General features: G+C 45.1%; 1 protein-coding gene across 2 annotated transcripts in view; it reads right to left on the bottom strand.

Annotated features, from left to right (window-relative positions):
• Positions 1–21,577, bottom strand: part of EGFLAM (EGF like, fibronectin type III and laminin G domains) — a 106,662-nt gene that overhangs the window by 38,429 nt on the left and 46,656 nt on the right. For both annotated transcript variants that reach the window (XM_053409079.1, XM_053409080.1), the window contains exons 7-11: positions 16,530–16,696; positions 9,150–9,265; positions 5,455–5,797; positions 4,982–5,082; positions 237–337 (exon numbers count right to left, since the gene is read on the bottom strand). In XM_053409079.1, the coding sequence (XP_053265054.1) occupies positions 237–337; positions 4,982–5,082; positions 5,455–5,797; positions 9,150–9,265; positions 16,530–16,696 (828 nt within the window). The remainder of the gene's footprint in view (positions 1–236; positions 338–4,981; positions 5,083–5,454; positions 5,798–9,149; positions 9,266–16,529; positions 16,697–21,577) is intronic.

Genomic DNA, 21,577 nt, shown 5'->3' with positions numbered 1-21,577 from the left:
TCCCGGGACGCTCTCTGGAATCCCTCTGGATTTCGCTCTCTCCCTCCGGCACTGATGGCAGTTCCCTGACAGTACCCAAACAGGGGCAGCCAGGAGAGTAGCTAAATAGAAACTTGGCCAAGGCATCACACCTGAGGAGCTCTCTCCAAAGCTTCACTAAGGATATGACAATGTTTATATTACAGACATGGAGCCAAGCTACCAAAGTTCCACTAGCATCGTTCTGTAGTTCTTACCTGAACTGAATGCTTCGTCTGATGACTGCCACAGACATGAAGTCCCCACGCCCATGTTCATTCTCTCCGCAGTACAGAAGCAAACCATCTTCTGCTTCAGCCTGGGAATATAGAAGCACGCAAAAATATCAATGAGGTCAGCCCAAGTTGTTCTTTTCATTTGCTGTTTATTCCAAAACTCTTCTAAATTGCTCAGAGCAGTGCACACAGCACCCTATTTTGATCCTAGCAACTGCCACTTGAGGTAGGTTTGTTGTTGTTGTTTAGTCGTTTAGTCGTGTCCGACTCTTCGTGACCCCATGGACCAGAGCACGCCAGGCACTCCTGTCTTCCACTGCCTCCCGCAGTTTGGTCAAACTCATGCTGGTAGCTTCAAGAACACTATCCAACCACCTCGTCCTCTGTCGTCCCCTTCTCCTTGTGCCCTCCATCTTTCCCAACATCAGGGTCTTTTCCAGGGAGTCTTCTCTTCTCATGACGTGGCCAAAGTACTGGAGTCTCAGCTTCAGGATCTGTCCTTCCAGTGAGCACACAGGCCTGATTTCCTTAAGAATGGATAGGTTTGAACTTCTTGCAGTCCATGGGACTCTCAAGAGTCTCCTCCAGCACCATAATTCAAAAGCATCCATTCTTTGGCGATCATCCTTCTTTATGGTCCAGCTCTCACTTCCATACATCACTATTGGGAAAACCACAGCTTTAACTATACGGACTTTTGTTGGCAAGGGTAGGTTAGGCAACATCAAAGGGAATTCCACAGCTGAGAAAGGATTTGAGCTTGGTCACAAGCCCAGTCCTTCTAGCCACCACAGCATAGTGACAGCTTGGTCACATGACCTAGGAAACATGTCCCAGGATCCCTTCCGATGCTGCAGCAATTGCAACTCCCTGCTCAGACTGATTGTTATTATTATATTCCATATTTATATATATATATATATATATCTCCACTGTTTTCCTTGATGGGACTCAAGGCTTACAGATAAAAACAAAAACTGCTAAGACACAGGAGCCTGAAATACATGCCCTAAAATACAAAAACTATGAGAGATGGGGAGTGATTTTGTTTTGAAAGGAACGGGTCTGCCATTTCCTGCTTCTCACTAGACAATCAAAGCTAAGGTGACTCAGCTTTGAGTCTCATGGGTAGTGAACCAAGCAAAACTGGACTGATAGTTGCTATGACTTCTCGGAATGCTCTCTGAACAAAGGACCGCATGCTTTATACAAGGGATGTACAGAGATGCGCATCTCAGATTTGCACCAGGAGCTCAGTTTTGCTTCCATTAACTCCCCTCAAATGCAAACAAGATGCAAAGTTAGATTCATAACTGTTCAATATTCTATTTAAGAAAAACCAGCAATACCAAAGCTGCTTCAAATAAATGATCTGACTTTTGGGCAAATAATCATCATCATCATCATCTGACAAAATTGGGAGTAAAATGACGCGTGAAAAGGTTAATCTTAACAGTTGCTAAAGCAGTGTCTCTGTGTTAACTGTGCTCCTGCCTATAACTGCTAAAGCTCAAAGAGTCGGTTAAGGTAAAGGTAAAGGTACCCCTGCCCGTACGGGCCAGTCTTGACAGACTCTAGGGTTGTGCGCTCATCTCACTCTATAGGCCAGGAGCCAGCGCTGTCCGCAGACGCTTCCGGGTCACGTGGCCAGCATGACAAGCTGCATCTGGCAAGCCAGCGCAGCACACGGAACGCCATTTACCTTCCCGCTGGTAAGCGGTCCCTATTTATCTACTTGCACCCGGGGGGGCTTTCGAACTGCTAGGTTGGCAGGCGCTGGGACTGAACGACGGGAGCACACCCCGCCGCGGGGATTCGAACCGCCGACCATGCGATCGGCAAGTCCTAGGCGCTGAGGTTTTACCCACAGCGCCACCCGCGTCCATTCAAAGAATCGGTTACTGCCCCTCAAAAGCTGTTGAACCGGAGACCTTCAACATGGATTGCTTGTGCCTTTATGCTTCCTTGGCCCTGCTTTTCTTACTGGCCTATTATAAGTTACTCTATTTATTTAAATGTTTAAAAGCCACCTTTCTGAATGATGTCTAGACAAAGCGCTGGAGAAAATACAAGCATAAAAATTCAATAATGTGGTAATGGACCGGTACAATTCCAAAAAATGCTGAAAACAAAAGGGGGGAAAACAGCAACACCCTTAAAATATAATTCAATCAGTACACACACACACACACACACACACACACAAACACTTGTTTCTAGGGCCATAGCAATAAAGCAGCAGTGTGACTCATCAGATATGTAAGTTAAAACACTGTTTCTAATATTTGGGACCCGTGACTGATTTCAACATCTATACACAGGTGTGGGGGGGTCTGATTCCCCATCTTCAAGACAACAAGTCTGGAGATTTGGAGGATCTATTAGAATGAGATATGACCATAGAGAACTGGGCCAAAACAAACAAGATGAACTTTAACAGGGAGAAATGTAAAGTATTGCACTTGGGCAAAAAAAATGAGAGGCACAAATACAAGATGGGTGACACCTGGCTTGAGAGCAGTACATGTGAAAAGGATCTAGGAGTCTTGGTTGACCACAAACTTGACATGAGCCAACAGTGTGACGCGGCAGCTAAAAAAGCCAATGCAATTCTGGGCTGCATCAATAGGAGTATAGCATCTAGATCAAGGGAAGTAATAGTGCCACTGTATTCTGCTCTGGTCAGACCTCACCTGGAGTACTGTGTCCAGTTCTGGGCACCACAGTTCAAGAAGGACACTGACAAACTGGAACGTGTCCAGAGGAGGGCAACCAAAATGGTCAAAGGCCTGGAAACGATGCCTTATGAGGAACGGCTAAGGGAGCTGGGCATGTTTAGCCTGGAGAAGAGGAGGTTAAGGGGTGATATGATAGCCATGTTCAAATATATAAAAGGATGTCACATAGAGGAGGGAGAAAGGTTGTTTTCTGCTGCTCCAGAGAAGCGGACACGGAGCAATAAATCCAAACTACAAGAAAGAAGATTCCACCTAAACATTAGGAAGAACTTCCTGACAGTAATTGCTGTTCGACAGTGGAATTTGCTGCCAAGGAGTGTGGTGGAGTCTCCTTCTTTGGAGGTCTTTAAGCAGAGGCTTGACAACCATATGTCAGGAGTGCTCTGATGGTGTTTCCTGCTTGGCAGGGGGTTGGACTTGATGGCCCTTGTGGTCTATTCCAACTCTATGATTCTATGATTCTATGACCAAAGAAACAGCCACAGGCAACAGCCCCCCCCCCCCGGAAGTCCCAGCACAAGAGGAATCAGCATTGCCAGCACCACCCTGATCTGAGGAGGTTGTTCAGGCACAATTCAAGATGCTCACATTGAAGTGTTTAAAGTCTTAAACAACTAGATGGAAGGAAGAGACAGCCCCGACCAGAGAAGAATGGCAAATCAAGTTGATGGACTATGGCAAAATGGCAAAATTAACTGGGAAGCTCCAGGCAAGAAATTCTAAAAAGAATGGGAAATGCTTATACAGTGGTATCTCGGGTTAAGTACTTAATTCATTCCGGAGGTCCGTTCTTAACCTGAAATTGTTCTTAACCTGAAGCACCACTTTAGCTAATGGGGCCTCCCACTGCCGCCGCGCCGCCGGAGGATGATTTCTGTTCTCATCCTGAAGCAAAGTTTTTAACCCAAGGTGCTATTTTTGGGTTAGCAGAGTCTGTAACCTGAAGCGTATGTATCCTGAAGCGTATGTAACCTGAAGCATATGTAACCCGAGATACCACTGTAATGTATATACAAAATCATTGTAATCAGGCCAAAACATTAGCAGGATTTTAAATACACTTGTAATCTAACAGAACGTATAGATAACCTAGGAAGATGAAAACATTGAGAAGTATTGATATGCAGCTGAAAATAGAATCAAAAGGACCCATGGAAGGGATGGAGAGGGGAAGTCGGGAGATTCAGAGTAATCTCGATATTTGGATTCTGAATTGTTTTATGTTGTTTATATTTTTGAAAATCAATAAAAAAGATTATAAAAAATTAAAATAAAATCGTAAACAAACCGAAATCTCTGGCAGTGCATCTCTGTCCCTACAGACCCTTCTCAGGTGTTACATTCCGCAGAAGGGGCCATCTTGGTTGTTTCACTGCCTTCAGATGTTCAGGGATGGCGGCCTCGGAGAGGAACTCCCTCTCCACAGAGATACCCCTGGCCCTTTCATTAAGTAGTTTTTGTCAGATTCTGAGGACTCACCTCTTTACCCCTGGCATTTGACGCTTGTGATAAATATTCAAGAACTCACGCTTGTTATTTTTATGGCAATATGCTTTAACTGTTTTTAGTACAGTATTTTAATATTGTTGTAACCTGTCCTGAGACCCCATGGTAAAGGGCAAGTAAGAAGCTGATTAAATCATCATCATCATATCATAGCAATTGCATCATCACACCCCAGCCCAGTCATGTTTTGAGTCTCCTTGAGAGAATGCTAACTTGGCCTCAAATGGCTTCCAGCACAATATTCAATCGGTTCTAGTTTGATACAATTTCTCCATTAAGCTTCAAAATTCCTTTCTTTCTCATGAAGCACGAGGAGCGCCAAGCCACTATACCACAACTCTCCTATATTTCATTCTTTAAAACCTTGCTGCTTCAGGAGAAGGGGTGCTTTGCAAAACTTTCCAGTTGACTATTCTTCCTAGGAGTCAAAATGTAACCCATTATTTAAAAGGGCTTTGTGGATTCAAGGTCATACACACTTACCCGAAATTCAAGAGTAATTTGGAATGTCTGGTAGGAATTTTTCAGAGGTTCAAAGGTCATGTATGAGTAGCCAAAGAACTGAGGATACTGAATACTAACATCTGGAAGACAACAATAAGAACATATTGCTTAGCAATTCACCTCCAAATAAAATAAACACATTTAAGAATTAGAAAAGGCATTTTCTATTGGAATTTTCCTTCTCAGCCACATCTGACAGTCTGGCTCTGCCTTCCCTTTAGCCTTTCACAGCCTTAGGTTTTGAAGAACCCACACCAGCTAACGCCCAAGAGAGTAAATGTGTGCTCTCTCCATAGATTTTTCTGTAGCTTACCACCTGCCCATAACCCTTTTTCAACTGTTCCCTGTATGTCCACTAGTGCTAAACCAAACATACAGGATGCTCTTTTGCAAATCTCCCCGGGTAAAAACAACTTGCAGAGCATACACCATGAATACCAAAGTAAACCAACCTTCTGAGCAACTCTCTCCTCCTTTGCCAAGGTTGCAGTGGCAACGAGAACCACTCCGCTCATAATCATTGACACAGAAGCTGTCAGTAGAGCAGATGGTTTCATCGCAGGACAGGTCAGACTGCCGCACCACCGAAGCCCCATTGTTCCACCTGGTGGCCTTGGCAGTAATGCTGGTTGCTGTGGTGGTACGTGGCGGCAGAGTAGTTGTTGTAGGGGAACTAATAGGAGAGGAAGTCGATGAAAGCAGTCTAGAAAGAAGCCTTGCGTTAGACTCCTGCGTGAGCTTGGTTTCAACCAAAAACTTCCTGTTGCCACCTTTGATAGCAGGAAGTGGTTTCAGCTGATGAAAGACAGAAAGGTAAAAGTAATTTTAGCATAATTAACGGCAGATTTTGGTTTAGTTTGGTCAGAATCAAGTACAGTGGTACCTCGGTTCTCGAACGTAATCCGTTCTGGAAGACCTCTTGACTTCCGAAACGTTCAAAAACCGAGGCGCAAAGGACTGGAGGCAAGTTCAATTGAGAAAATTGAAAAACACGCAGATAAAGCTGTTTGACTTCCTAGGTGCGTTCGAAAACAGAAGCATTTACTTCCAGATTTTTGGTGTTTGAAAGCTGAAACGTTTGGCTTCCAAGACACTCGAAAACCGAGGTACCACTGTAAACACTTCCAGAGTACTGTATACTAAATACATTACTTCTGGTAAATGAGCCACCATAGCCACCAGAGGGCCATGAAAATTTGTGCCCTAGGCTTTTTAGACTCGTCTACCCATATACTATCTGAAACCAAAAGTGTGTATTGGCTGGCAAATGTAATTCCCCCTCCCCCAGCTCTCCTACCCCTCTATATCCACTTTCTACAAACCGTGCATAATTTTATACAGCATTATAATGTCCTTCCTTACTCACCTTCCTCTAAACTAAATAACTCCAAATGTCATAACCTTTCCTTGGAGGGGAAGTTGCTCCAGAGACTTGATTACTTTAGTATCCCTTTTCTGCACTTGTGCACAGGCCTTGTGATACTGGCATCTTTATTTTGATCTCTTGCCTAATGATACCTAGCATGAAATCTGTTGTTTCCCTACCACCACAGCTGCCGTACAGCAGGCAAAAAAACACAAAATGATTCCAGTTGATATAAACAAAGAGGGATCAGGGGAAGCACCAAAGGGGTCTCTCCAAAACGGACAATGATTTCACTGAGCTATCCACCACAACCCCATCTTGTTCCTGGTTTGTCAAGCCCAGTTGAGACCTCATTTGTTTACATGTGAAATTAAAATATTTTGCCCCAGAGCACATCACTTTGCACTGACCGACACAGAACCGCATTGACCATTTTAATGCTCAGTCATCCGGAATGGAAGGATCCCTTTGAAAAACCTTGTTGCTGTTTGCATGCAAGATGAAGTCAAGAGCCATGGAGTGGAATGGGAGCAGTGCTTGCTCACGAACCCTTGTTTAAGCAAGTTTAAGGGCAGAATTGGGACGCGGGTGGCACTGTGGTCTAAACTACAGAGCCCAGGGCTTGCCGATCAGAAGGTCGGTTGTTCGAATCCCCGTGACAGGGTGAGCTCCCATTGCTCGGTCCATGCTTCTGCCAACCTAGAATTCAAAAGCACGTCAAAGTGCAAGTAGATAAATAGGTACCAATCTGGTGGGAAGGTAAACGGCATTTCCATGCACTGCTATGGTTCGCCAGAAGCGGCTTAGTCATGCTGGTCACGTGACCTGGAAGCTGTACGCCAGCTCCCTCAGCCAGTAAAGCGAGATGAGCGCCACAACCCCAGAGTCATCCGTGACTGGACCTAATGGTCACGGGTGCCTTTACCTTTAAGGGTAGAATTGCATCTGCTGCCCCATTGATACATGAGAAGCAGAAAAGCTGGCCAGGATCTCAAACTGAGATCATGTGCCAGTGTGAAGATTATTTAAGTTGTATGGCTGGCTGCGCTGGGGTGGCCGTTCTAGAGCGTGGGAAGCAGAAAGTCTGGCCCAGCCTTAGTTGAGCTGAGATCATTTACCCGTGTGAAGAAGATACAAGAATTATGGCTAGCGGCTCTCAGCCAGTTTCATGAGTCTCCATGTACCCTGATTAGCCTCAAGAATACCCTGATACCCCAAAATAATGGAAAACTGTTTCTGCAGGTGTCTTCCTCCTGAATCTAACAGAGAAAAACTGAACTGTGAGAAAAAGAAGGGGCAAGAAGAAGAAAACCAGTATAACATTTGGATATGTTGGGGGGACCAAAATGAGGCTACCCTTCAGCATTTGAGCTCTTCTTCTTCTTCCACTTATTATTGCTTCACTCTGATTTTGCTGGCAGGTTTCTGTTTGTGCTGGGGATTCCTAGAGCTCAACTTGGCTGTTTGCCTTCTCTTTGCGAGAAGAAGTGATGTCTTGCTTTGAGGATGCTTCACCTCCAGTTTTTGAAGCTGTTCCTGGCTTTCCTTTCTCTCTCTCTCTCTCTTTCATTTTGAGCCTGCTGTTTTGAGCCAGAAGACTGGTCCCATGAACAGTTTTGGCTAGATACAGTTATACAGGCTTTTATTATCTTTAAAAATCCTTTCCTCTTTGTTTTCCGTCTTCCCTTGCAAGGCTAAGACTTCACTATTCCAGTTTTAAAAACATTTCCCCTCGATTTTCACCAGAACTAATTAGGCCACTCCAGATCCTATATACTGGATCCTCCATGCATCTTCCTCAGACTTCCCCCTTTCTCTACATTTTGTGACAAAGATCCCTGGCCAGGCAGCTCTACATGTCCTGCAAAAAGCAGGCTCCCCAACTGCATGTACAGAGGAGGCTCTTCACAGTCCTTCTGCTGCATTCAAACAGGCTCTCCTCCACACACCCAGTGAACACACATTGTGTCTGGAAAAGGTTATGGCTTCGTGTGATCACACGAGGAAGCAAAAGGAGTCAGTGAGACCAAAGCAAATGAAGACATACAGCGGGATGGGAAAACTCAGGCCAGGAGACAAACGTCTCTCTTATCTGTCTCTTGGAACTGCTGCCCCATCCCTTAACAGCCCTGAACAGCACCCTTCTCAAGTGCTTTTGCAAGGAAGGAATGTGCCTCTACATTGTAATACAGTGGTACCTCAGGTTAAGTACTTAATTCATTCCGGAGGTCCGTTCTTAACCTGAAACTGTTCTTAACCTGAAGCACCACTTTAGCTAATGGGGGCCTCCTGCTGCTGCCGCGCCGCCGGAGCACGATTTCTGTTCTCATCCTGAAGCAAAGTTCTTAACCCGAGGTACTATTTCTGGGTTAGCAGAGTCTGTAACCTGAAGCGTATGTAACCCGGGGTACCACTGTAATGCATTTTGTTGCCTGGATGGAGAATGGAGGCCGTTACGTGTGTGTTAAAAACCTCTGGCTTTTGCATGGCCAGCATGCAGCAACCGACGAACAAAGATAAGAATCTTTGGCCCACCCACTTTTGCCTCTGGCCACGCCCACCAGTGGCATGCGGCCCACAGAAGGTTGTCCCTTGGGAGAATGCGGACCTCGGGACGAAAAAGGTTCCTCACCCCCAACATACAGAGAAAGACGTATTACGTCATCGGAATGTGCATGAGCTTATACATTTTTACCCTATATTTTTCAGACCTAAACACTGTAACCTCCCCCAAAAATATTTTGAGGGACCTAAACACCAGAGTGGCACTTTTAGCTTTACCTCGTCAATGTAAATATCGTAGTCTGAATCATCGAGGTCAGGTCCTTCGTCGTCTCCAAGTCCAGATTCTGTAATGTAACGATGACCGTAGCTTCCACTCCCTAACTCTTCAAGGTCTGCGAAGATAAAGTTGGTATAGCCACATACACATATTGTGTCAGTCACATGGTATACGTAAAATAGAACAGTGTGGTTAAAGGGTCCTGAAGACAGGGTGAAACTAGGCTTTATTTCACCCGGGTCAAAGACCCAGTTTGGCACACACACACACACACACACACACCCCTTGCATTTGCATACACACAAACACAGGCTGGGAGCCTCAATAGTGCCCCTCTGGAGGTTTCACTCAGGGCAAACAACCCCCCTCCCCAGTTGCTGCAGCTCTGCTGAAGGCTGCCTAATTTCTACTCAAATGTCCTTAAATATCAGGCCTTTGCTCCTTGAAGAGAACATCAAGTGAGGGTAGAGCCCAGCAAGACAGCTTTAGCTCACAGGGGAATATTTCACTTTTGGATATTGATAGAGCATTAGAACAGCCTAAAATGTCTCATTTCTTTCCACAAGTCAAAATCCTGATGATTTTTTTCAGGAGCAGGAAATTTATTTGTTTCATTCATTTTTTTGATAGCCAAGTACCTGTGCACAAAGCATTTCTAGATGTTAACATTTCTCTCTCTTACACATGGCTGCATTAATTCTGCTTTTTACAACTTTTATCTCTTTAGCCGCCTTTTGATCCTTTATTGTACTGTTATATTTTCAGTTGTGTTTTTACTTGTGGGCTTTCGATTACATTTAAGAAAAGCGGTACATTAAAAAACAACAACCAGAAACGGACCTCTGGAACGAATTAAGTTCATAACCAGAGGTACCACTGTACTCAGTTTTATTATAATGATGATAATAATACTGTTTTAGACCAATGTAAGTTGGAAAACATGGACCCACAGTCAGAAATAGTTTTCATCTTACTTCTCCAAGCCTGCGGGGAAAGTTTCAGCTGCAAAGAATACATCAACTCTTTATGTTGTTAGCTGAAGAGATATTTTTTTAAAGGCAAGCAATGATGCAGCTGGAAGTGTCATGGCCATGTGTTTTTACAGTCTCCTCCTATTTTGGTGTCTTCACACATGAAGATGAAGCTATCTAACCCCCCGCAGTGTTTTCAGCTCTTTGTGTTCTCTCATTTCCTCTCTCGGATCATGTCATGCAACGCAACAGTGCCACAAAATAGCACTGTCTCTGTAAGAAAGCAGGGATACTTGTAAAAGGCTCTACTATTATTCCTGGAGTGAGAATCAGATGAAGTTTTATGCAACTGATGGAAGAGCTCACCAGATCATAATGGGTAACTGATCGGTTAACTGTTAAAGTAATGGCGATTCCAGAAATCCAAAAAAAGTGGGCGACAGCTGTGAGGGGCATGCAGTATTTCATTTACAAAGTCTTGATCTTGCAATGACCGGACACCAACTTAAGATGTCCTACCATCCTTGTAATCCTGCGCCCGTAATTAATTGAAAGCCCTGCAGGGGAGACATTGAGAAAGGAAGCCTCTCTCCAAATAATCAAGGATTAGGTTATAGCAAATCAACCCTGTTAAAATAAATAGGGAGCTGAAAAAACCTCGTGCTGATGCTAATTAGGTGGCAACTGAGTATTGATCAACAGCTTACAATGCCTTTTCATGAAGAGGCCAATGTCACAAGCTTACACCACTTACATCTGGGAAATCATTGCATTTTAAGTCTATACAAGGTAGCTTTGCTTAATGGCTAAAACTAAGCAGAAAGACCGGGATGCGGATGGCGCTGTGGGTTAAACCACTGAGCCTAGGGCTTGCTGATCAGAAGGTCGGCGGTTCGAATCCCCGCAGCGGGGTGAGCTCCTGTTGCTCGGTTCCTGCTCCTGCCAACCTGGCAGTTCAAAAGTACGCAGTGCAAGTAGATAAATAGGTACCACTCTGGCGGAAAGGTAAACGGTGTTTCTGTGCGCTGCTCTGGTTCGCCAGAAGCAGCTTAGTCATGCTGGCCACATGACCCGGAAGCTGTACACCGCCTCCCTCGGCCAATAAAGTGAGATGAGCACAGCAACCCCAGCGTCGTCCGCGACTGGACCTAATGGTCAGGGGTCCCTTTACCCAGTGGCGTAGCGTGGGTTGTCAGCACCCGGGGCAAGGCAAGAAATTTGCGCCCCCTAACCTGTGGATTTGCGCCCCCTAACCCGTGGATTTGCGCCCCCTAACCCCCAGATGTTGCGCCAGGTGTGGCCGGGCCCCCCTGCACCCCCCACGCTACGCCACTGCTGGTGAAGGCGCTGCAATTGTGCGTAATTGCGTGGCGAGGTAAAACCAGAGTCCCAAGAACAATAAGCGAGGCTGCCACAAACCCCCGAGGGGTATTTAGCTGGAGGGTCGCCGCCGCCCGAAAGAGAAGCAGCCGGAGGGCCCAGGAAGAACCCGGCTCGGAAGAATCCTCGCCACAGAAGGGCGACTGGCGATTAGGAACTGCGCTAGAGGGAGCGTGACTATCTCTCCAGAGGGAAAGGCCGCAAAGGGCGCCCCACATGCCGGTCAAGGAAGGCTCCCCTCCTCCAAAGCAGACCCGATCCAGGCAGCTCCATAAAGCTCCTGGAGAGAGGCAGGATGGGGGGGCCGCGGAGAGACAATGCCAAAACTCAGGGGGCTCCTTGAGCAGAGACACTTGCGGCAGTTTAAGACAATTGCCAGAGATGAGCCCCGCAGGGGGAGGCAGGGTCCTCTATCGCCCACCCCAGCTGCCCTTCTTGTATCTACAGCCAGTTTGGCAGGGGGCGGTGGAAGGGTCTGGAAGGAGCGGGGACCACCGCGGAGCACACATACCGGGAGCAGGAGAGGCGAGGCCCAGTGTGATAAGCTGAGAAGGGGCCAGCCCGGAAGGCGCAGCTTCACAGCCGAAGCTGTCCTCGGCTTGGGGAGCCGGAGAAGCTGTCGGGTCAGGGCCCTGGCGCAGGCCTAGCCGCTCCCGGGATCGGGGCCGCCAGCTCAGCGCGGGAGCCGAGGGAGCCCCCAGGCAGGCCTGCGAGCAAAGGCAGAGCCGCCGGGCGGTGGCCGCTTCTGCAAGGCGGCCGGAGAAGCGGGGACCCCCTCCCCTCCCCGCATCCCCCCCACTCGCTCCCCCCTCTGAAACTTTGCTAACACTTCCGCGCTGAGCCTCTGACAATAGGGGCGGGCCGAGGGCACAACGCGGCTGGGCCCTCTGGACTCGCGCCCCCCCAGATGTTGCGCCCGGTGCGGCCGGCACCCCTGGCACCCCCCACGCTACGCCACTGCCTTTACCTTTACCTTTAAGCAGAAAGACCAGCCTCTTCTACTCCAGTTGATGGGTAATTTACTGGCCTTGACGGGGGGGAGAAGCCAGATGTCCTGCTTTGCTTTCTATGTGAACTGCTCAGAGGACATAGAATCACAGAATTGTTGGAAGGGACCAGCTAATCCAACTCACTGCAATGCAGCTGTCCCATATGGGGATCAATCCTGCAACCATGGCATTATCAGCACCATGCTCGAAGCAACTGAGCTATCTGGTAATGATTAACTTAAATGTCAAAAAACCAAACAACCACCGCCAAATACTGCTTACCCCACCAAAACAAAAGCAGAGGCTAGGGGCTTGTACACTGCAAAGACCTCTGGGCAAATGCAATGGACAGAGATATGTTGCACAAACACACATAGTCCCTGAAGGCCAAGCTATCTAGAATCAGCGACCGAAGGCAGCTTCTTCCTTCCTTATAATCAAGTTTCCATGAGCTGCTTGTTACTATTCCCTATAGGAGTGAATGGCAACTATGCCTCTCTCTAAAAAGGAAATGTATGGATGAACATGGAGATACGACTCAGAATGAGTTAAATGCCCCTCCTGCACATCGTGACTTTGTGATTTCAGCCTTTGAGAACAAAACCTGTTTCTCCATAGCCCCAAGTGGCTTATCTCTAAGTTACACAAGCAAGGGTAAAATGGTCAGAAGGTTGCATATACAAAGTAGCAAAACACATACACACAAGACACACTCAAACACTTGGGTCCAGGCTACCTGAGAGATTGCCTCTCCCTGTTCAAACCTGCCCAGGTGCTAGGATCCTCAGTTGAGAACGGGGCTGCTTTCATATTATGGAATTCTCTCCCAGGAGAAATAAGATTGGCTCCCTTTTTGCTATCCTTTCACTATCCTGTTCAGGTCTTTGAAAACTAAGGAGCAGACAATGTTGATCACTGGGCTGCTGTCAGGGCAAAAAAGTATTTTACTTGCAGGTTTTGGTGTATTTTAGCTATTGTTCTAAGCTAGTTTGCTTTCCTTACTTTGTGTTTTCAAATGCTATTTTTAAATGTTGGAAGCCACCCTGAATCCCAGCTGGGAAGAAAATAATAAATACCTAACAGAAGAAATAAATATATGAATAAATATGCCTGTGATACGTCCAAGAGATGCCAGTGCATTTTGGCTCCCCACCGACAGCAGCTGCCTAAAATTAAGCTCAGGTGTGATGAAAGAATGTAAGTCTAGAGAAGCAGGGGAATGACGGGCTGATTCTGCTTCATAAGCAACAGAAGAAGCTGAGGAAGGGCCAAACAAAGAGAAACAGCCTGGGTGCAACAGGAGGAGCAAGATAGATAGATAGATAGATAGATAGATAGATAGATAGATAGATAGATATACTGGAAAAATAAGATTGTAATAATTGTTAGTTGGCTTTTAGAAAAGGACAGGGAACGATAGGTTGTCCTCAATCTTCCTCCATGATGAATCAGGGGGCTTAGATCCAAGAGCAGAGACCAAGAGTGGCTACAAACCCTGTTTCTTAACATGGGAGGGAACTGAGAATACTCAGAGGTTGTGGTCCTGTGAAGAACACCACAACACTCCATTCTCTCCCCCACCACACACACAACAAAGCAATCTAGATATTCTTGCATAGTCGGATTGCATAGTTCAAAATAGCTCTGGGCCCAGATTGCAGATTTATGGGAGAGATCTGGCAGGCTCCCTCTAGTTCAGGCACCTCCAAACTCGGCCCTCCAGATGTTTGGGAACTACAACTCCCATCATCCCTAGCTAACAGGACCAGTGGTCTGGGATGGTCGGAATTGTAGTCCCAAAACATCTGGAGGGCTGAGTTTGGGGATGCCTGCTCTGGTTCATGGGCCACCACTATACGAGCACCTAACAGAAAGTGGTTTTTTATATATCATACATATCAATATTATTCCTGTTATAACAGCATTATTATTGTTATTGTGATAAACTATAACTGAGCTTCTGTGTTAAGAGGAGCCAATCATACCCAGAGCAGCAGAGGAAAAGACGTCTATCTTTGGATACTGAAGGATTTGGAAAATTTATGTCTAAAGATAAACAGGATGTGGGAAGAGTGTGTGTCCAGCAACAAAGACAGATGACCTTCCGTGAGGAATTCCAGACTACAAATTCCATGGAGCAGATTGTACCTGGAAGAGGTTTCCATAAACATTCTGTTCGGAAGTTAAATTTAAACCCAAGAAACTTCAACGAGGATCATAATTCTAAAGATTCTGCACAACTTGCAACGAAGTTGTCCCACTGGGACCAAGGAATGAAGGCCAAGACCACAGGAGATGAAAGAGGCTGGCATGAAAAGGAAGCTTGGATTAAAAAATAGCACTGCTAACAAAACCCACCCCAACAGAATTCAGGTTTAACTGATAATTCAGAATACTGCTCCCCTTCCCAAACCCACCATGGTTTTTTAATGAATCCTTCTGCTCAGCTTCATCCTTAACCTGCTGCCAATTTTCATTTTTGCCCACACAGAGGATGGGACTCAACAAGAAATGGCACCCCCGTCAAAACTCCCCACTCCTCCATGAACTTCTCTGTGTTTTGATGCCATTACGTCAGGGCTGGCCCTAGCTATTTCCCGCCCGCAATGAAGGACAAGATGGCGGCTCCCCTGGTTCCATATTTGTAAACTATTTAAAGCACTCTGACACCACGTTAACAGCCATGGCTTCCCCCAAAGAGTCCTGGGAGCTAAGGGTGATGATCTCACAGATCTGTACTTCTCGGCACCCTCAACAAATTGCAGTTCCCAGGTTTCTTCATGACTGTTAAAGTGGTATAAGAGTGCTTTAAATGTACAGTGGAATCTCGGTTTGTGAACGCCTCTGTTGTCATACATTTCAGTTCTCAAACGCCAAAAACCTGGAAGTAAATGCTTCCATTTTCAAACATTTTTCAGAACCCGAACGTGCAACATGGCTTCCTCTGAGTGCAAGAAGCTCTTACAACCAATGGGAAGCCACGCCTCGGTTTTTTAACGTTTCAGAAGCCGGACGGGAAGCAGATGTGACCTCACTTCCTACACAGGTGATGGGACAGCATCTTTCACTGCATACCAGCTAACGGTGCACAGGGTGAGTCACATGACACACGCCGTTCTGTTCTCCAACCCCTTCTCCCTGCCTGCAGAATCTGCCACTTGAAGAGCCTGGGTCCCTCTGTCTAATGGCAGGGCTGGCCATGCACTACAGTCGACTTTCCTCACACCAAACAAAGACAGCCAGTGACGTGAAGTGGGGTAGGGAAACAATCAGAATAGAGTCATCAGGGGGACCCGGGGTAAGCTGTACAAGAATGGACTGCTGATTTTGGTAGCAGGTAGTTATACTTCACATAGCTTTTATTTCTGCTCTTGCATCCTCAAAGAGTGCGGGGTTTTTCAAAATTCAAGGCATGGAGGCAGGATAGCCAAAGGCTGAAGAGACGACAACCCTCACACACGCACTCACAACAACAACAACAACAATAAAAGAGTCCAATGTTCACTCCACAACATCTGATCCAAAAACGGACGCAAACTGGCTCATCCCATTACCCTCCCCTCAGTCAGTGCTCAAAGTTGTGCAAGCACCTCCAACCTTCTATCGCAGCATCACAGATTTACTTTGGTCTTTTTCTGTAGTCGTTTTTAAATTGTGCACGCAATATATACAATTCCATTTTAAAGAACTGCAGGAGAAAGTGAATAACAGGGCTGTCTGTGTTTCTTCTCCCTAAGATGCTTGCTTATCAATTCCGTATGTAGCTGCTATAAAACAAAAAAATGAGAATTCTGTGGTTGCAAGGGAGCAGCACGAGGCTGTTTTTTAGCCTGGGGCTTCTTTTAATTGCACCCATGGCTTGACTTTTACAGAATTCTGGAAGCTGCCAACCTCCAGGTAGTCAGCGAGGCCAGATTCAGGGAGCAAAGGAACAGGGAAGAAGGGAGTGTTTAAAAAATACCATCAGTGGCTAAAGAGAGTTCTCGGCCACCGTGAATATTTTAAGTGCCAAACAATCAAAGAAGGATATTCTACTCACTGAACATTCTGATAGCATCACTGGGAGCACTAGGCAGGCTGGATCCATATGAATTTGCCGCTCGGACTGCAAACTGGTACTTGTTGTTCGGAGTGAGACCCTTCAGAACCATGGAGTCCATTTGGATCTGCTCTCTAATTACTGTCCAATTGGTGTCGAGATCAGGTCTGATTAGGATGAGCAAAGAAGACACTAGGTATAATTCAAATCGGCCATGTCAATCAGCTGAAGCCAAATATTTGCAAATGTTAAGAGATTTACTGAACTTGTCATTCTATCTGGAATTACGGCTATGAAATTTGACTGCTGTAAATGTGCTGGTGTCTCCTGGATGTTCTGATTTTAAGTAACCATCACACATTAAATCCCACAAGCAATTCCATTGCCATTTCATGACAAAAAGGAAAAAAACCCAGACAGTGAACATTTCCTATAAGCTACCAAATATGATGGTAAAATACTGCATACCATTGCATGCCACCTATGCCAAATATGAAATACTGAAATCAAACATTGGATATTTTTTGTACCCAGGTTCAAAATGTAAAAATGATCCGCTGTGACTTATGATACAGGCGTGTACAGTATTGATTTAGCTATGACTGTATCTACAGAAATATACTTTGATCTATTCTGCCTACCAGAACAGAAATGTTGTACTTGCCAGTGAATGTCTGTTCTTCTCAAAGAAAGGAGGATAGCTAGCATGGGGATTAGGGTCCTTGGGACTTGGAAACAGCCTCCAGCTGCTGTGTACAGAGGAGAGGGACCTCTCTCAACTCCCAGACCCTTCATTCCAACGAGAAGTGTCAAAATAAGAGAACTCTAAAAATGAACACATTCCTACCATGGAGGCAAAAAGATTAAGAACAACCTCCAAGGGATGCCGTTGCAAAGTTGTGCAGCTCACAGTACATTACCTTAGAACTAAGAATGCTGAGGTGCCAGGAAGAGTCTCTTTCATCCACCACATGCCTGGGTGAACAGGAACACTTTTAACTTTCTCCTGAATGTCAATAGTGCGCAAAAGAGGAATGCACACACCTTGCCAGGGAGGGCATGCCACTAATGGGGAGCCAACACTAAGAAGGCCCTACCATGGGTCAATACCAAGTGGGATATTCCCAGGAAGAAACAGAAGTGAAACCACACAGAGAATTGTGTAATTAGGTGTCAACTAATGAATACATACTAAGTAAGGAAGGGTGGAACATTATTTTAATATAGGATCACAGCAGAGAGATAAAGATGGAAAGACTTATTATTGTTTAACATGGAGGAATGATTGTTGAAGTTATTGGAGACAAAGTTGATTGATTAGAGAAAATTATTGCTGACATTTATTAATAATAATCAGAGAAGCCCTCTTGGACTTTTTGTTTAAAAAGGAAAATGAATTACTCAATTTAGGTTGAAGACTGGGAAAATATTGCCTAACAGAAAGTAGACCAGCTAGGTGTCATTCTAGAGCAGGGGTCAGTAACCTGCGGCCCATGAGCCACAAGCGGCCAACAGGGGTTGTTTAAACGGCCCACGAGCCACCCCTGAACCAAGCCACCTACTTGGTGAGTCCCCGCAGGCTGCACTAAACTGGCGCAGCACAGAGTGGGGACTCACTTCCGGATACCGGAAATTGCGTCTGCACAAACGAGAAAAAGCCCACGGATCTCCGCAGGAGTGAACAAGTGAGGTAAACCTTGCCAACCTCTGTTCTAGAGTGAATATTTTGAATCATTTCTTTTATGTAACAAACAGATGGAAAACTGGAAGTCCCTTTTTGTTTTTCTTCTGATCTTCACTTTTCTTTTTTATTTGAGTATTTTTATTTTCCTTTGGTGGCTTATTTTCACTTTCTCTCCTTGCTTTTGTTTTCATTTAGATCGGTTCCTTTTCTTTTATTGTATCATGTAAAAGCTTTAATAAAATTTTATTTAAAAAAGCAGCAGCAGCTGGGAGATGTTAATGGGAGAAATGAAGGAGGACTGGCATGTCAGGGACCCAGCTACAATGCTGGAGGGGCTATACTGTCTTCTATGGGGCATCTCCCACACTTTTATGGGGCAGGGAGGCAAGCAGGAGAGCACCCCACATCATCCCACTGAAGTCTTTCCAGTTGAAGTGCCTGAAAATAACAAGGACTGAAATGACATCTAAAGGGAAAATAAAGCTGCTGTCCACCCCATATCCCTGTAATATTTATGGCAGGAAATAACCTCCAAGGTTCAGATCTACTATTGTTTATATGCAGAACTAGTTGCAAACAACTCTGGCAATATTCTAATGAAAACAACAGTCCAAGGCAGGCAGGCTGTGTATTCCTTATTTATTTGGAGCCTAGCAAGGGCTGCCAAAATTCTTTTATCGGCCAGTATCACTCCTCGAGGGTCACTTCAGTTGAGCAAGAAGGGTGGACCTAATTTGGAACTGTTCTGTTTCAGCTTGGTCAGTACTCTGTGAACTGGAGAAACCAAATTCTCTGGTCACAGGAGACCAAAGGAAAAGCCTCTACACAACAGCCCAAGGAAGGATGACTCATCTCTAAAATATTGTCTTGTCTTAAACCTCTGTGGCGGTTCTAAGAAAATAAATGTTCTCCAGACATGTTGCTTCTCCCATGCTAAGAAGAAAAAGATGGCCTAATGATGTGCACCTACCTGAACACTCAAGTTTTAATTTTTATACAAACTGAGGGCCTCCACCATTTCTACTAATTAAGAGCATCTGCTCACTTTTCTTTGTTTAACAGCAGTCTTTGTTTTTATAGGTGGATGGTTTCCCCCCACTCTTTAATACAGATTCTTCTTAAAATGGCATTCCACATACAATGCCAACTGCTCATGGGACAGGAAGGAAACAGATAACTGAAGGTAATCTGTGGTCATTTACACACTAAACTATTGGGGGCACAAAAATGTAGTTTTTCTCAATCCAGAATCATTCACATTTATCCTCAATGTGCTGAGAGCCAGTGTGGTGTAGTGGTTAAGAGCGGCAGACTTGTAATCTGGTGAACCGGGTTCGCTTCCCTGCTCCTCCACATGCAGCTGCTGGGTGACCTTGGGCCAGTCACACTTCTTTGAAGTCTCTCAGCCCCACTCACCTCACAGAGTGTTTGTTGTGGGGGAAGAAGGGAAAGGAGAGTGTTAGCCGCTTTGAGACTCCTTCGGGTAGTGATAAAGCGGGATATCAAATCCAAATTCTTCTTCTTCTTCTGATTCCAATCTAGATCCAGCTGTCCACAAGGGTGGGCCTGGTTACTTGATACATGATTGAACACTCTCCCCTTGATTAGGTTAGCCATGCCTATTTCTCCTTGAAAATGCCCCAGCTGCACGAAAGAGGAAGCAGTGATGGTGGTATATGGCCACCCATGTCATTGGGCTGCTGTGGATACAACTCCCATTGCCGGGAACACCTATATCATTTTTCATCTGTTCTCAAATGGGCACACTGTGAAGTAATGCAAATCAATCTCCCATCAGCTTCTGCTTTCGGAATGAAGCCAGTTTCTCATAAGATGCTTTTCGGGGGCAAAAACTATGCAGTTCATCTAGATTGTCTGCGGACTACATGGAAAATACAAGTCCAGTGGTACCTTGGTTTAAGAACAGCTTAGTTTATGAACAACTTGGATTAAGAACGCTGCAAACCTGGAAGTAGGTGTTTTGGTTTGTAAACTTTGCCTTGGAAGCGGAACATGTTCCTCTTCCTGTTGAGTGTGTTCCATTTTTAAATTGAGTCCCCCGCTGCTATGGGAAAGCATGCCTTGGTTTAAGAACGCTTTGGTTTAAGAACGGACTTCTGGAACGGATTAAGTTCGTAAACCAAGGTACCACTGTATGTGGTTTACTTTGATTCTAGAATAAAATGTGTGCATGCAGCCTCATTTTAAGCTGCTGTTTGATCTCTCTCTTGCTATATATATATATATATATATATATATATATATATATATATATATGCACCAAACAGCCTATGAAGCTTTAAGGCCAAAATACTATAATACAGCATCTTAAGACACCCCAGTGAACAAATCATCCAGAAGGCTTTGAGGAACAATTTCGGCTCTCAAATGGCCTTGATAGAAATTCTGTAACAGTGTTGAAGCGCCAACTACAAATATATGAACTACTACCTACCAAGCACCTGCAGGTGTATCTGGGAGGAGAATTTCATCTCGTACCATTTTATCTTACACGTACCATCTGCTTTTTTCCCTTTACAACCATTCCTTCTGATTAATGTCCAACCGAATTTGGAAAGAGGTTCTTTTTTTCCCCTGATGCAAAAGTGCAATGTTTAGACTTCTTTCTTCTTCCTTTTGGAAATGTGGGAGAATGATTTCCCTGTAAAAACATCTGCTAGCAATCTGAAATATATAATTCTCAAGCCCATAATGCAGGGCTTATGCTTAGCTGAACCAACAAGCCCAGCTTGGGGAGAGCCATATTCTTGCACTTCTATGAATCCTAGTAATTAGTTGAATGCCAGTAACGGTGAATTCACAATTATGAAAAATACTCTGCCTATGGTGTAATTCACAGAATGTTACAAATTACACATTTCCATATTTTATTAGACCTGTGTCTCCAAAGCTGGGCAAGGAAGATGGAAATTATGCTAACAATGTCAGCATCCATTTCATCTTATACAGTTTCCTTTCGTTTTCATCAGTCTTCATATAGCTTAGAGTACATATGTACACTTTAGCCCTCATCTTATTTGTCTTCCCAGACAGTCAGTAGGGTATAGTATTTTCTGAACAAAGACCAAAAGTGGAAAAAATCATGGCTTTACAGGGTGTGATCCCAGACTTCCAAAGCCTAATTATGATATCCTGTCTCTGCTGCTTTACTAGGGTACAGTTCTAAACCTAGAAGTCCAATTAAGTTCAGCAGGACTTGCTTCAGTAGACATGTTGTTATGTACTGAGTTGAATAGGATCCAAAAGGCAGCAGTCTGATTGGTCCTAGAACAATAGGATCCAAAAGGCAGCAGTCTGATTGGTCCTAGAACAATAGGATTCAGAATGCAGCAGTCTGATTGGT

The sequence above is a fragment of the Podarcis raffonei genome, chromosome 11 (genome assembly GCF_027172205.1).
Source record: "Podarcis raffonei isolate rPodRaf1 chromosome 11, rPodRaf1.pri, whole genome shotgun sequence".
Classification (NCBI taxonomy): domain Eukaryota; kingdom Metazoa; phylum Chordata; class Lepidosauria; order Squamata; family Lacertidae; genus Podarcis; species Podarcis raffonei.
This window is presented reverse-complemented; position numbering and strand designations above follow the sequence as displayed.